The following is a 13,353-nucleotide window of genomic DNA, read 5'->3' as shown; positions in this document are numbered from 1 at the left end:
CATCGCAAAGAAATAGGACCATGGCACGCAAGAAAAAAACGCAACCTCGCAGACGTGAAAACATTGCAAATGAGCACCGCTACATTAGACTCAATGCATTATAATGTCATACAAAAAAACGCAGCCTCGCAAAAACGCTATCGCAAGTGAGTGTGAGCCCTAAGGGCTGCTTTACACGGGCGCTGCCATTTTTGGCCGCCTGCTTTGCTGCTGAAAATTGCATGAACGAGAGGCAGCCGCAATTAAGTCACAGCTGCATCTCCCGTTTTAACACCCATTCGGGTGGAATACCATCGGGAAGGGGAAACTCCCTCCCTCTTCCCGTTTGCCGACTGCCAGCAAAGGTAGGGGACGGGGCTGGAGCTAGTGTGTTAAACTCCCGCTCCCCCTCTGCCCCCTGCTGGGTCGGGGCGGGAGCTTAGCAGAGCTAGTGTGCTAATCTACCGCCCCGTCCAGCCCCCTCTCTTTGCCAGCAAGGGCCGGAGAGAGGGAGGGAGTTTAGCAGAGCCGCTGCTAAACTCCCACCTCCCTTTTCTGGCAGCTCTCATAGGCTCCCATAGGAGTCTATAGGACCGGTTGGCGTATTCCTGCAAAAGATAGGTCCAGACCTATCTTTTCTGGCTGGCCAATTTTAAGTACCGGAGAACCACCCATCTGAATACATGCATTGGAATCCAATGCATCAGATGATAAAACACTCGTGTGAATCCAGTCTAAAAAGGAGGGAGGCCTTGCCTAATCCTAAGGCATACTTTTCAAGGTATGGGCGATGGAAGAAATTCGGGATGCTAATTTTCAGATACTAAAAAAGTATATGAACCGTCTTCACGGATTTGAAGCTTTAGAGGAGGGAAACCTTAAACAAAATGCCCGATTGTTTCCTACCCTCTGCCTTATGTATAAGGTCTGGTGGAAGGGATAAAAGACAATACACAGTATACACCTACGATGGAGCTTGGTAAGCCACAGGACTTTGACTAGTGGAAGAAAACGGGCGTCACACGATTACCGTGGATAACCCTTGGGTACAGAGCTAGTAGGAGATCTCCCATTCCTCGCTCTGTCCGTGATAGCCAAAGTTAAATTTGTACAGGAAGACACAGAATAGCGCGAGATGGCGGACAGACCGAGCATTTTTCTTCTCATTGTCAGGAAATCTGGTGGAGCGGTGAGATGTCTGCATATCGTCTTCTACAGACTGTTGGTGTCGCACCTTGACTTCCCTTTATTGTCGAGGCACCATGATGATCCATATTTATTGACTCTTGTGCTCCCAGGTGAGAGGACTTGGGAAGTCGCCGTCTGATCTCCAGAGTTACTGCTTTATCCATCACTGTTGCGGTCTGCACCGTCATGTGAAGATGTGACATCACCGCAGACATGGAGGAACTGACCTAACAAACTTGTCACCTCCAGGTCCAACCTGTACAAGAAGAGAAGACAATGTCTGCACTTAATTATCTCCAGTAATTGTATTATTCCAGAGGATTTTCTATGATGTTACATTGTCTCATCTTCTCCCCATTTAGGATCCTCAGCTGATATCTTCTATATCAGATAACATTCCTGATTGACCCGACAAGGATGGAGAGGAACCGGGACAAGATGGCGGAGAGTATATTCACCCTCACCCTAGAGATACTCTTCCAGCTTACAGGAGAGGTGAGAGATTCTGGGGATGACGTCACGTTCCATCATTTTTGTTTATCTTTTGTCCGGTTTCTGACAAAAATGGAGCAATAATTGCCTGTTAGACCAAGCGCTGCCGCTCTCTATCTCCACTGCTGGGTTTGTTTTACCCTGTTGCATCAAAGATGTCATGCTGACAGCGTGTGACTTCTGCAGCCAATCACTGGCCTCGTTGGTCAATATCTGTTATTATTGATGTAGCACTGATGCCAGGGATTGGCTGTGGTGGCCATGTGTTGTCATCACTGCAGTTAGGAAAGCAACACCAGCAGTGAGAACCAAAGCAACAGTGATGGGTGTAACTAGTAAGGCATTTTTATTTCAATGTCCAAACATTGTTTTTGTTTCACTAAAACTGGACAGATGATATGACAGGAAAGACGAAGGACTCTGGGAATGTCTGCAGGGATATTTATGGATGTATCTCCATATAAACAGGATTACACGGTAGTGAAGAAGACTTCTAGTGATGGCTGTCAAGCCCCGGTGTCTGATGGATGGGGAAGACCCCTGAGCCCAATCACAGGGCCTCCACCTCACCCCCTGATACTGGAGGAGATCAATGAGCAGAAGATCCTAGAACTCACCAACAAGATGATTGAGCTGCTGACTGGAGAGGTGACGCTGCTGGGAATGCTGGGACATTATACAGTAACGCTATGGCGGTATAACGTGTCTGGGTGATGATGGTATCATTGTGTTGTCAGGTTCCTATAAGGTGTCAGGACGTCACTGTCTATTTCTCCATGGAGGAGTGGGAGTATTTAGAAGGACACAAGGATCTGTACAAGGACGCCATGATGGAGGACCACCAGCCTCCCCCATCACCAGGTAACAGACAGGACTAAATCCACACGGCCTTTATTATTTGTATGTAGAAAATGAATTCAGTGGCTGTCTGTGTTTTCTGCAGGTAGATCCAGTAAGAGAACAGCAGTGGAGAGATGTCCCCGTCCTCTTCTTCCACAAGATGATCAGGTAGATGGAGAGAAGGTCTCATGAAATCTCCCCTCTGGTCTGTAGGACGGCTGGGAAGGTCTTGTGTTCAGTCTTATTATATGAGTGATACTTGTGTAATGAGAAAGCTGGAGATGGCGGGATTACAGCCGACCGCAGACATTAGATCTCCGCATCTTATCACTATTTTCTGGTTCTGGAGACTTCTGGTTGGAATAAAGAAGCAACAGGTTGGAGTTATACAGGAGACCTGCAGCTATTTGGTCCAGATCACTACTGCTGTCATGTCATTCCGGCTCCTCATACTAATTAATGACCTTTTCTGGCCATATAAAACCTTCCACACGACTTCTCCAACCGTGTGATGACTTTTACAATATTTATTTCACAGCTTGTAAATCCGGATGAAGATCTGCTCCATATTGATGCTACAGAGACACAAGTGAGGGGGGATCAGCCGTGTAAGGAGGAGATTCCTACAGATGACCACCCAGGTGAGTGACCACTAAATGCAAAGAACATCACAGATTCTCCTTAGTCACTGACTAAGGGTGGCTTCACACGAGAGTGTTTTTGTGCTTGTATACGCGCGCAACAAAAACACTCGTCTATTAGAACCAATGTATTCCCTATGGTGTGTTCACATGTCCGTGCTTTACAGGCGTGAGCCTGCAAAGATAGGACATTCGTGCACCATAGTGAATACATTGCATGTGAATACCATAGCAGCCACGGCTCCATTGAAGGGAATCGTCTGCCGTCACCCCTTAATTGTTTTTCAGGGAAGAGCTTTAAATATCTGCTTGCGGCAGATGTTTTCTTTATCCCGGCGGGGAATAAAGAATTCCCTGCTGCACATGTCACATCTGTGACAGATGTGGCAAAGGAATTCTAAATCCCCACAGGGAATAAAGAATTCCCTACCGCAGCTGTCACAGATGACAGCTGCGGTAGGAAATCCAGCTACCGGCACCCCATAATTGTGTTCAGGGAAGGGCTTTAAATATTAGCCCTTCCCTGAAAAACAAGGCAAAGTAGTGTAAAGAATGAAAAATAACATACTCCCCTTCCTTCAGCTGCTGGGGCTCAGCTGCGTCCTCTCTGCACTGGCCCCAGCTCTGCAATGCAGTTCTTTGAGTAGGCGGGGATTTAAAATCCCTAACTGCTGAAATAGCTGCTTGTGATTTGCTGAGGCGCTCAGCCAATCACAGGCAGCTCTCGCCTGTCATTCATTCAGCGACAGCTGGCTGTGATTGGCTGAGCACCTTTTTGTAATGCAAGAATACATTATAACAATTTTGGAAAATAAAAATAAAAGAATTCATAATTTTAGCAAAATCAATTAAAAATGTCAGCACTAGAGCTGTCCACGGAAATCTTCTAGGGTTAAACTGCATGGTCAGATCTGCAAGCCCCGGAGATTTTCCAGGCGTGCCACTAAAGGGGTTAAAGTGCATGAAGCTATCAGGAAGTCTGTGTGATGGACACCACCTAATAGCACTGACTCACTGGCCCCTTTATGAGTCTCCACCTCACATTTCACTAGAAAGTGCAGTGACAAATACACTAATACATGAACTTAGGAAGATGCTGGCTGGAAAATTGCAAGAGAAGAGCCTGGTGGCCTCATGTCATGATCTACTGGTCCTTGCTTTGACGTCTGTTCCATCACCTCTTTCCTACAGGCCTTGCGATTTATATGCACATTTTTATATAGAAATATTTTATCCATATAATTAAAGCAGTAGAGGGAAACTTTTTATTGTTTCCTCCATGTACAATTGACAAAAAGTACTTAATGTACTTACTAGTTGCTTCATGAAATATCTTCACAGTTGCAGGCCCGCGTTATTCTATGTGACACCCACCCTACTCTATCCAGCCAAGTTCTATAGAGTGGTCATTTTCTCTGTTTTTATGAGAGCCTCATTGCAAGTCACATAGGAATAAAAAGAAAAAAGTGACTGTAGGATTCTGCTAGTTACAACAGGGCAAATAATAGAAAGTTTTCCTATAGTGCTCCTTTCCAAAGTATGTGAATTGTGTGCATAAAAAAATTTGAAAAACCTTGCATAGCACACAGAGATCGTCCATGTACTGTATGGTGTTCATGATGCCCTACGCTCACTCGTGAAAACAGACTAAAATAAGACATGTTTTATCCCTGGCAGATGACGGCAGCAGAAGCTCAGAACGGCATCTCGCATCTTCGGATTGTAACACAAATGATTATGATATCACAGGAGCTACTTATGAGGAGTCTCCCATCAACCTTGATATATCTTCAGGCCTTTACAGCAAAGATCTATCATCTTATTCATTACTGACTGCTAAGGGAAATAAAATTTACAGAAGGAGTGTTGTACATCAGAGAATTCACTCAAGGGAGAAACCATTTTCATGTTCAATATGTGGGAAAAGTTTTAACCATAAATCACATCTTTATACGCATGAGAGAAATTACACAGGGGTGAAGGCATATTCATGTTCAGAATGTGCAAAATGTTTTGCTCGGACATCACTTTTTGTTGACCGTCAAAAAACTTATACAGGGGAGAAGCCATTTTCTTGTACAGACTGTGGGAGAGGTTTTAACCATAAATCAGCCCTTGTTAGACATCAGAGAATTCATACAGGGGAGAAGCCATATTCATGTTCTGAATGTGGGAAATGTTTTGCTTGGAAATCATTTCTTGTAGACCACCAAACAACTCATGCAAGGGAGAAACCATATTCATGTTCAGAATGTGGGAAAGGTTTTCACCAGAAATCACGTCTTGTTGCACATGAAAGAATTCACACAGGGGATAATCCATTTTCATGTACAGAATGCGGTAAAAATTTTGACCATAAAGCAGCGCTTGTTCTACATCAGAAAATTCACACAGGAGAAAAACCATATTCATGTCCGGAATGCGAGAAATGTTTTCTCTGGAAATCACGTTTAGTTGCACATCAGAAATATCACACAGGGGAGAAACCGTATTCATGTTCAGAATGTGGGAAAGGTTTTCACCAGAAGTCACGGCTTGTTGCACATGAGAGAATTCACACAGGGGATAATGCATTTTCATGTTCAGAATGTGGGAGATGTTTTAACCAGAAATCAGATCTTGTTAGACATCAGAGAATTCACACAGGAGAGAAACCATATTCATGTTCAGAATGTGGGAAATATTTTACTCAGAAATCAATTCTTGTTGTGCATCAGAGAATCCACACATGGGTAAAACCATATTCATGTCCAGAATGTGGGAAATGTTTTGCTCAGAAGTCACATCTCAGAGACCATCAAAAAACTCATACAAGGGCGAAGCCATAGTTCTGCTCTGAATGTGCAAGATGTTTTACCTACAACTTACATAATCCTTAGTATCAAATAACTCAGCAGGGAAAAAGACATTTTATTTTTTTTCTTTTTTGATAAATTTTATTGATCAAGAAAGGATTGTTACAAAGTCACAATTGTAAATAAAGATACAAAGTCTCATCAAAAGATAATTGTATCTGATAAAGAATTTTACATATTAAGAGCTCAATTTTTTTATTTATTTTTTTCAGTTGCAAAAAAAACACAAACCTAACAAGATAACAGGTGGCTTACAAATATCGAGCATCTCCAATAATCATAGAATGGTAGAGTTGGAAGGGACCTCCAGGGTCATTGGGTCCAACCCCCTTGCTCAGTGCAGGATTCACTAAATCATCCCAGACAGATGTCTGTCCAGCCTTTTTTTTGAAGACTTCCTTTGAAGGAGAACTCACCACCTCCTGTGGTAACCTGTTCCACTCATTGATCACCCTCACTGTCAAAGTGTTTTCTAATATCTAATCTGTCTCTTCCCTTTCAGTTTCATCCCATTGCTTCTAGTCTTTCCTTGTGCAGATGAGAATAGGGCTGATCTCTCTGCACTGTGACAGCCCTTCAGATATTTGTAGACCGCTATTAAGTCTCCTCTCAGCCTTCTTTAAACCTTCCCAGATCCTTTAACCGTTCTTCATAGGACATGATTTGCGGACCACTCACCATCTTGGTAACTCTTCTCTGAACTTGCTCCAGTTTGTCTATGTCTTTTTTAAAGTGGGGTGCCCAGAACTAGACACAGTATTCCAAATGAGGTCTGACTTAGGAAGAGTAGAGGGGGATAATGACCTCACGTGATCTAGACTCTACGGTTCTCTTAAGACATCCCAGAATTGTGCTTGCTTTTTAGCTGCTGCTTCACATTGTTGACTCATGTTCAGTTTATGATCTATTAGTATACCCAAGTCTTTTTCACATGTGCTGTTGCGTAGCCCAATTCCTCCCATTCTGTATGTGCTTTTTTCTTGCCCAGATGTAGGACTTTGCATTTCTCCTTGTTAAATACCATTCTGTTAGTCGCTGCCCACTGTGTAAGCTTTTCTGGATCTTTTTGAATACTCTCTCTTCCCTAGTGTTAGCTATCCCTCCTAGCTTTGTGTAATCGACAAATTTGATCAGTTTTCCATCAATTACCTCATCTAGATGTGGTGTCCCCAACTCTAGTCTTCAGGGACCACCAACAGGTCATGTTTTCAGGATATCCTATGGTAAGGACACCTGTGGCAATGTCTTAGGCACCAATAATAATTACATTACCTGTGCAACACTGAGTAAATCCTGTAAACATGATCTGTTAGGGGTCCCTGAGGACTGGAGTTGGGGAACACTGATCTAGATCATTTATAAAAATGTTGAACAACACTGGGCCTAGGACAGAGCCTTGTGGTACCCCACTTGATACATTCTTGTACTTGGATGTGCAGCCATTTATGACCACTCTTTGAATACAATCACTCAGCCAGTTGTGAATCCACCTAACAGTTGCCTTTTCAATCCCATACTTGGTCATTTTTTCCATAAGTATGGTATGAGCTACTTTGTCAAAGGCTTTGCTAAAGTTAACATATACTATATCCACCACATTTCCCTGATCAACCCAGTCAGTGATTCTGTCCTAGAAGGAAATTAGATTTGTCTGGCATGACTTGTTTGTTACAAACCCATGCTGGCTCTCATTAATTACTCCATTTTTATCCAAGTACTTGCATACATGCTGTTTAATTGTTTAAAGATCTTTCCTGGTATAGAAGTCAGGCTCACAGGCCTGTAGTTTCCCGGATCCACCTTCTCCCCTTTTTTGAAGATGGGTACAACATTTGCCCTTTTCTAATCTTCTGGGATTTCTATTCTCCAGGAATTTTCAAAGCTTATGGCAAGTGGTCCAGCAATTAACTCCGCTGCTTCCTTTACTATCCTAGGATGTAATTTATCTGGACCTTGAGACTTGAATTCATTTAGGTTAGCTAAATGTTCCCCCACCATCTCTGGGCTTATAGATATCCTGCACTCTTTTATTCCCCCCAATAGCACAGGGAAGATTAGTTAATGTTCCATCTACTTTCTGAGAGAAAACAGATACAAAATGGGAATTTAAAAGTTCAGCCTTCTCAACATCATTCTTAACTTATTCACCATTTTCATCTTGTAGGCATCCAATAGCACTTTTGACATACCCCCCCAAATCCTTTCTTATTGCTTTTGGCCTTTGTTGCAAGCATCAATTCATTATTAGTAGAGATGAGCGAGCACTAAAATGCTCGGGTGCTCGTTACTCGAGACAAACTTTTCGCGATGCTCGAGGGTTCGTTTCGAATAACGAACCCCATTGAAGTCAATGGGCGACCCGAGCATTTTTGTATATCGCCGATGCTCGCTAAGGTTTTCATTTGTGAAAATCTGCAAAACCCAAGAAAGTGATGGAAACGACACAGCAACGGATAGGGCAGGCGAGGGGCTACATGTTGGGCTGCATCTCAAGTTCACAGGTCCCACTATTAAGCCACAATAGCGGCAAGAGTGGGCCCCCCCCCCCAACTTTTACTTCTGAAAAGCCCTCATTAGCAAGGCATACCTTAGCTAAGCACTACACTACCTCCAACAAAGCACAATCACTGCCTGCATGACACTCCGCTGCCACTTCTCCTGGGTTACATGCTGCCCAAACCCCCCCCCCACGACCCAGTGTCCACAGCGCACACCAAACTGTCCCTGCCCAGCCTTCAGCTGCCCTCATGCCACGCCACCCTCATATCTATTTATAAGTGCGTCTGCCAGAGGAAAAGCAGGCACACACTGCAGAGGGTTGACACGGCTAGGCAGCGACCCTCGTGGGCATAGCAATGGGGAACCTATGTGCCACACACTATTCATTCTGTCAAGGTGTCTGCATGCCCCAGTCAGACCGCGTTTTTTTATAAATAGTCACAGGCAGGTACAACTCCGCAATGGGAATTCCGTGTGCACCCACAGCATGGGTGGCTCCCTGGAACCCACCGGCTGTACATAAATGTATCCCATTGCATTGCCCATCACAGCTGAGGTAATAATGTCATGCTTAATGCAGGTGGGTTTCGGCCCACACTGCATGCCCCAGTCAGACTGGGGTTCTTTAGAAGTGGACACATGCAGTTACAACTCCGTGTGGACCGACAGCATGGGTGGGTGCCAGGAAGCCACCGGCGGTAGATAAATATATCCCATTGCATTGCCCATCACAGCTGAGGTAATAAATTCATGTTTAATGCAGGTGGGCTTCAGCCCACACTGCATGCCCCAGTCAGACTGGGGTTCTTTAGAAGTGGACACATGCAGTTACAACTCCCTGTGGACCCACAGCATGGGTGGGTGCCAGGAAGCCACCGGCGGTACATAAATATATCCCATTGCAGTGCCCAACACAGCTGATGTTACGTCAGCTGTAATGCAGGTGGGCAAAAAATTAATTGGATTACACTGTAGGCGAGGGCCCCCAAAAATTGGTGTACCAACAGTACTAATGTACCTGAGAAAAATTGCCCATGCCCAACCAAGAGGGCAGGTGAAACCCATTAATCGCTTTGGTTAATGTGGCTTAATTGGTAACTAGGCCTGGAGGCAGCCCAGTAAAAATAAAAATTGGTTGAGGTGAAAGTTCCAACGCTTTAATGAGCATTGAAACGTATAAAAATTGTTTAGAAAAATTATATGACTGAGCCTTGTGGGCCTAAGAAAAATTGCCCGTTCGGCGTGATTATGTGAGGTTTCAGGAGGAGGAGCAGGCGGAGGAGGAGGAGGAATATTATACACAGATAGATGAAGCAAAAAGGTCCCCGTTTTGGATGGTGATAGAGAATGATGCTTCCATCCGTGGGTGCAGCCTACGTATTGCTTAGGTATCGCTGCTGTCCGCTGGTGGAGAAGAGAAGTCTGGGGAAATCCAGGCTTTGTTCATCTTGATGAGTGTAAGCCTGTCGGCACTGTCGGTTGACAGGTGGGTACGCTTATCCGTGATGATTCCCCCAGCCGCACTAAACACACTCTCTGACAAGACGCTAGCCGCAGGACAAGCAAGCACCTCCAGGGTATACAGCGCGAGTTCAGGCCACGTGTCCAGTTTCGACACCCAGTAGTTGTAGGGGGCAGAGGCGTCACCGAGGACGGTCGTGCGATCGGCTACGTACTCCCTCACCATCCTTTTACAGTGCTCCCGCCAAGTCAGCCTTGACTGGGGACCGGTGACACAGTCTTGCTGGGGAGCCATAAAGCTGGCAAAGGCCTTGGATAATGTTCCCCTGCCTGCGCTGTACATGCTGCCTGATCTCTGCGCCTCCCCTGCTACCTGGGCCGCGGAAATGCGCCTTCGGCCACTAGCGCTGTCGGATGGGACGTTTACCATCAGTTTGTCCACCAGCGCCCTGTGGTATAGCATCATTCTTGAACCCCTTTCCTCTTTGGGAATGAGAGTGGAAAGGCTCTCCTTCTAGCGTGGGTCGAGCAGTGTGTACACCCAGTAATCCGTAGTGGCCAGAATGCGTGTAACGCGAGGGTCACGAGAAAGGCATCCTAACATGAAGCCAGCCATGTGTGTCAGGGTACCTGTACGCAACACATGGCTGTCCTCACTCGGAAGATCACTTTCAGGATCCTCCTCCTCCTCCTCTGGCCATACACGCTGAAAGGATGACAGGCAAGCTGCATCTGTACCCTCAGCAGTGGGCCAAGCTGTCTCTTCCCCCTCCTCCTCATGCTCCTCCCCCTCCTCCTCAACGCGCTGAGATATAGACATGAGGTTGCTCTGACTATCCAGCGACATACTGTCTTCCCCCGCCTCCGTGTCCGAGTGCAAAGCGTCTGCCTTTATGGTTTGCAGGGAACTTCTCAAGAGGCATAGCAGAGGAATGGTGACGCTAATGATTGCAGCATCCCCGCTCAGCATCTGGGTAGACTCCTCAAAGTTTCCAAGGACCTGGCAGATGGCTGCCAACCAGGCCCACTCTTCTGTAAATAATTGAGGAGGCTGACTCCCACTACGCTGCCCATGTTGGAGTTGGTATTCCACAATAGCTCTACGCTGCTCATAGAGCCTGGCCAACGTGTGGAGCGTAGAGTTCCACTGTGTGGGCACGTCGCACAGCAATCGGTGCACTGGCAGATGAAACCGATGTTGCAGTGTCCGCAGGGTGGCTGCGTGCGTGTGGGACTTGCAGAAATGTGCGCAGAGCTGGCGCACCTTTCCGAGCAGGTATGACAAGTGTGGGTAGCTTTTCAGAAAGCACTGAGCCACCAAATTAAAGACATGGGCCAGGCATGGCACGTGCGTGAGGCTGCCGAGCTGCAGAGCCGCCACCAGGTTACGGCCGTTGTCACACACGACCATGCCCGGTTGGAGGCTCAGCGGCGAAAGCCAGCGGTCGGTCTGCTCTGTCAGACCCTGCAGCAGTTCGTGGGCCGTGTGCCTCTTCTCTCCTAAGCTGAGTAGTTTCAGCACGGCCTGCTGACGCTTGCCCACCGCTGTGCTGCCACGCCGCGTGACACCGACTGCTGGTGACGAGCTGCTGCTGACACATCTTGATTGCAAGACAGAGGTTGCGTAGGAGGAGGAGGAGGGTGATTTAGTGGAGGAAGCATACACCGCCGCAGATACCACCACCGAGCTGGGGCACGCAATTCGGGGGGTGGGTAGGACGTGAGCGGTCCCAGGCTCTGACTCTGTCCCAGCCTCCACTAAATTCACCCAATGTGCCGTCAGGGAGATATAGTGGCCCTGCCCGCCTGTGCTTGTCCACGTGTCTGTTGTTAAGTGGACCTTGGCAGTAACCGCGTTGGTGAGGGCGCGTACAATGTTGCGGGAGACGTGGTCGTGCAGGCCTGGGACGGCACATCGGGAAAAGTAGTGGCTGGGAACCGAGTAGCGCGGGGCCGCTGCCGCCATCATGCTTTTGAAAGCCTCCGTTTCCACAAGCCTATACGGCAGCATCTCCAGGCTGATCAATTTGGCAATGTGCACGTTTAACGCTTGAGCGTGCGGGTGCGTGGTGGCATACTTGCGCTCGCGCTCAAACAGTGGCGCTAGCAACGTCTGGACGCTGCGCTGAGAGACATTGCTGGATGGGGCCGAGGACAGCGGAGGTGAGGGTGTGGGTGCAGGCCGGGAGACGGTAGTGCCTGTGTCCTCAGAGGGGGGTTGGATCTCAGTGGCAGGTTGGAGCACAGGGGGAGAGGCAGTGGTGCAAACCAGAGGCGGTGAACGGGCATCGTCCCACCTTGTGGGGTGCTTGGCCATCATATGCCTGCGCATGCTGGTGGTGGTGGCTCCCCAGCTGATCTTGGCGCGACAAGGGTTGCACACCACTGTTTGTCGGTCGTCAGGCGTCTCTGTGAAAAACTGCCACACCGTAGAGCACCTTGACCTCTGCAGGGTGGCATGGCGCGAGGGGCCGGTTTGGGAAACAGTTGGTGGATTATTCGGTGTGGCCCTGCCTCTACCCCTGGCCAATACACCGGGTCAGCCTGTGCCCACACCCTGACTTGGGCCTCGGCGTCCTCGCCCGCGTCCACGTCCTCTAGGCCTACCCCTACCCCTCAGCATGCTGTATTACCAGTAGTGCAGAAACAGAACGCTGTAATTAAATGTGCCACTTATTGGCCTGTGGTTGGAGGCTGACTTCGTTTACGGAACGCCAGGAAATAATTTGGCGCAAGCCTGCTGTAACACTTAGCTGGCTGAGTATGATTTTGTAGAACTACTACACCCAGCACAGACAGACCCAGAACACTGAGCACAGTCACAGGCAGGCCAAATAGATTTTTAGACCAATATTTTTTAGAAAAGGCACACTGCCTATATTCAATGAATATGTCTTCTGTCCCTGCCTCCACACTTCTGTCCCTGGAGTATGTCACAGAACTGCAGAGTGTTGCACTGTCAACTGCAACACAGCGGTGATTTCACAGCCCAGACAGAGCCAGGAAATAATTTGGCGCAAGCCTGCTGTAACACTTAGCTGGCTGCGTATGATTTTGTAGAACTACTACACCCAGCACAGACAGACCCAGAACACTGAGCACAGTGACGGGCAGGCCAAATAGATTTTTTGCCCAAATTTTTTTAGCAAAGGCCCACTGCCTATATTCAATCAATAATATTAATATGTCTTCTGTCCCTGCCTATGCACTTCTGTCCCTGGAGTATTACTGCAGGGCGCAATGCTCTGCACGGCCGATATATCAAAAAAAAAAAAAAAGGGCAACACTGCAAAAAGCAGCCTCCACAGTACTGCACACGGTTAGATGTGGCCCTAAGAAGGACCGTTGGGGTTCTTGAAGCCTAAAATACTCCTAACGCTCTCCCTGCCTAAGCACTT

General features: G+C 47.2%; 1 protein-coding gene across 1 annotated transcript; it reads left to right on the top strand.

Annotated features, from left to right (window-relative positions):
- Window positions 1-1,156: 1,156 nt before the first annotated feature.
- Window positions 1,157-6,031, top strand: LOC136624370 (zinc finger protein 436-like). The gene is made up of 7 exons (XM_066598336.1): window positions 1,157-1,277; window positions 1,530-1,662; window positions 2,128-2,307; window positions 2,397-2,520; window positions 2,603-2,667; window positions 3,038-3,140; window positions 4,818-6,031. Exons 2-7 carry the CDS (start codon window positions 1,585-1,587, stop codon window positions 5,966-5,968), a joined length of 1,701 nt encoding a protein of 566 aa, XP_066454433.1. The 5' UTR covers window positions 1,157-1,277; window positions 1,530-1,584; the 3' UTR covers window positions 5,969-6,031.
- The last annotated feature ends 7,322 nt before the right edge of the window (window positions 6,032-13,353 follow it).

Source organism: Eleutherodactylus coqui, chromosome 4 (genome assembly GCF_035609145.1).
Source record: "Eleutherodactylus coqui strain aEleCoq1 chromosome 4, aEleCoq1.hap1, whole genome shotgun sequence".
Classification (NCBI taxonomy): Eukaryota; Metazoa; Chordata; class Amphibia; order Anura; family Eleutherodactylidae; genus Eleutherodactylus; species Eleutherodactylus coqui.
The sequence above is the reverse complement of the archived record's forward strand: the minus strand, read 5'-3'. Positions and strand labels throughout refer to the sequence as shown.

Bases quoted from the DNA above. Each gene is read 5' to 3' on its own strand.
- LOC136624370 (XM_066598336.1), top strand. From the start codon at position 1,585: ATGGAGAGGAACCGGGACAAGATGGCGGAGAGTATATTCACCCTCACC. The intron at 1,663-2,127 runs GTGAGAGATTCT...CCATATAAACAG, and splicing joins TCTTCCAGCTTACAGGAGAG to GATTACACGGTAGTGAAGAA. The intron at 2,668-3,037 runs GTAGATGGAGAG...TTTATTTCACAG, and splicing joins TTCTTCCACAAGATGATCAG to CTTGTAAATCCGGATGAAGA.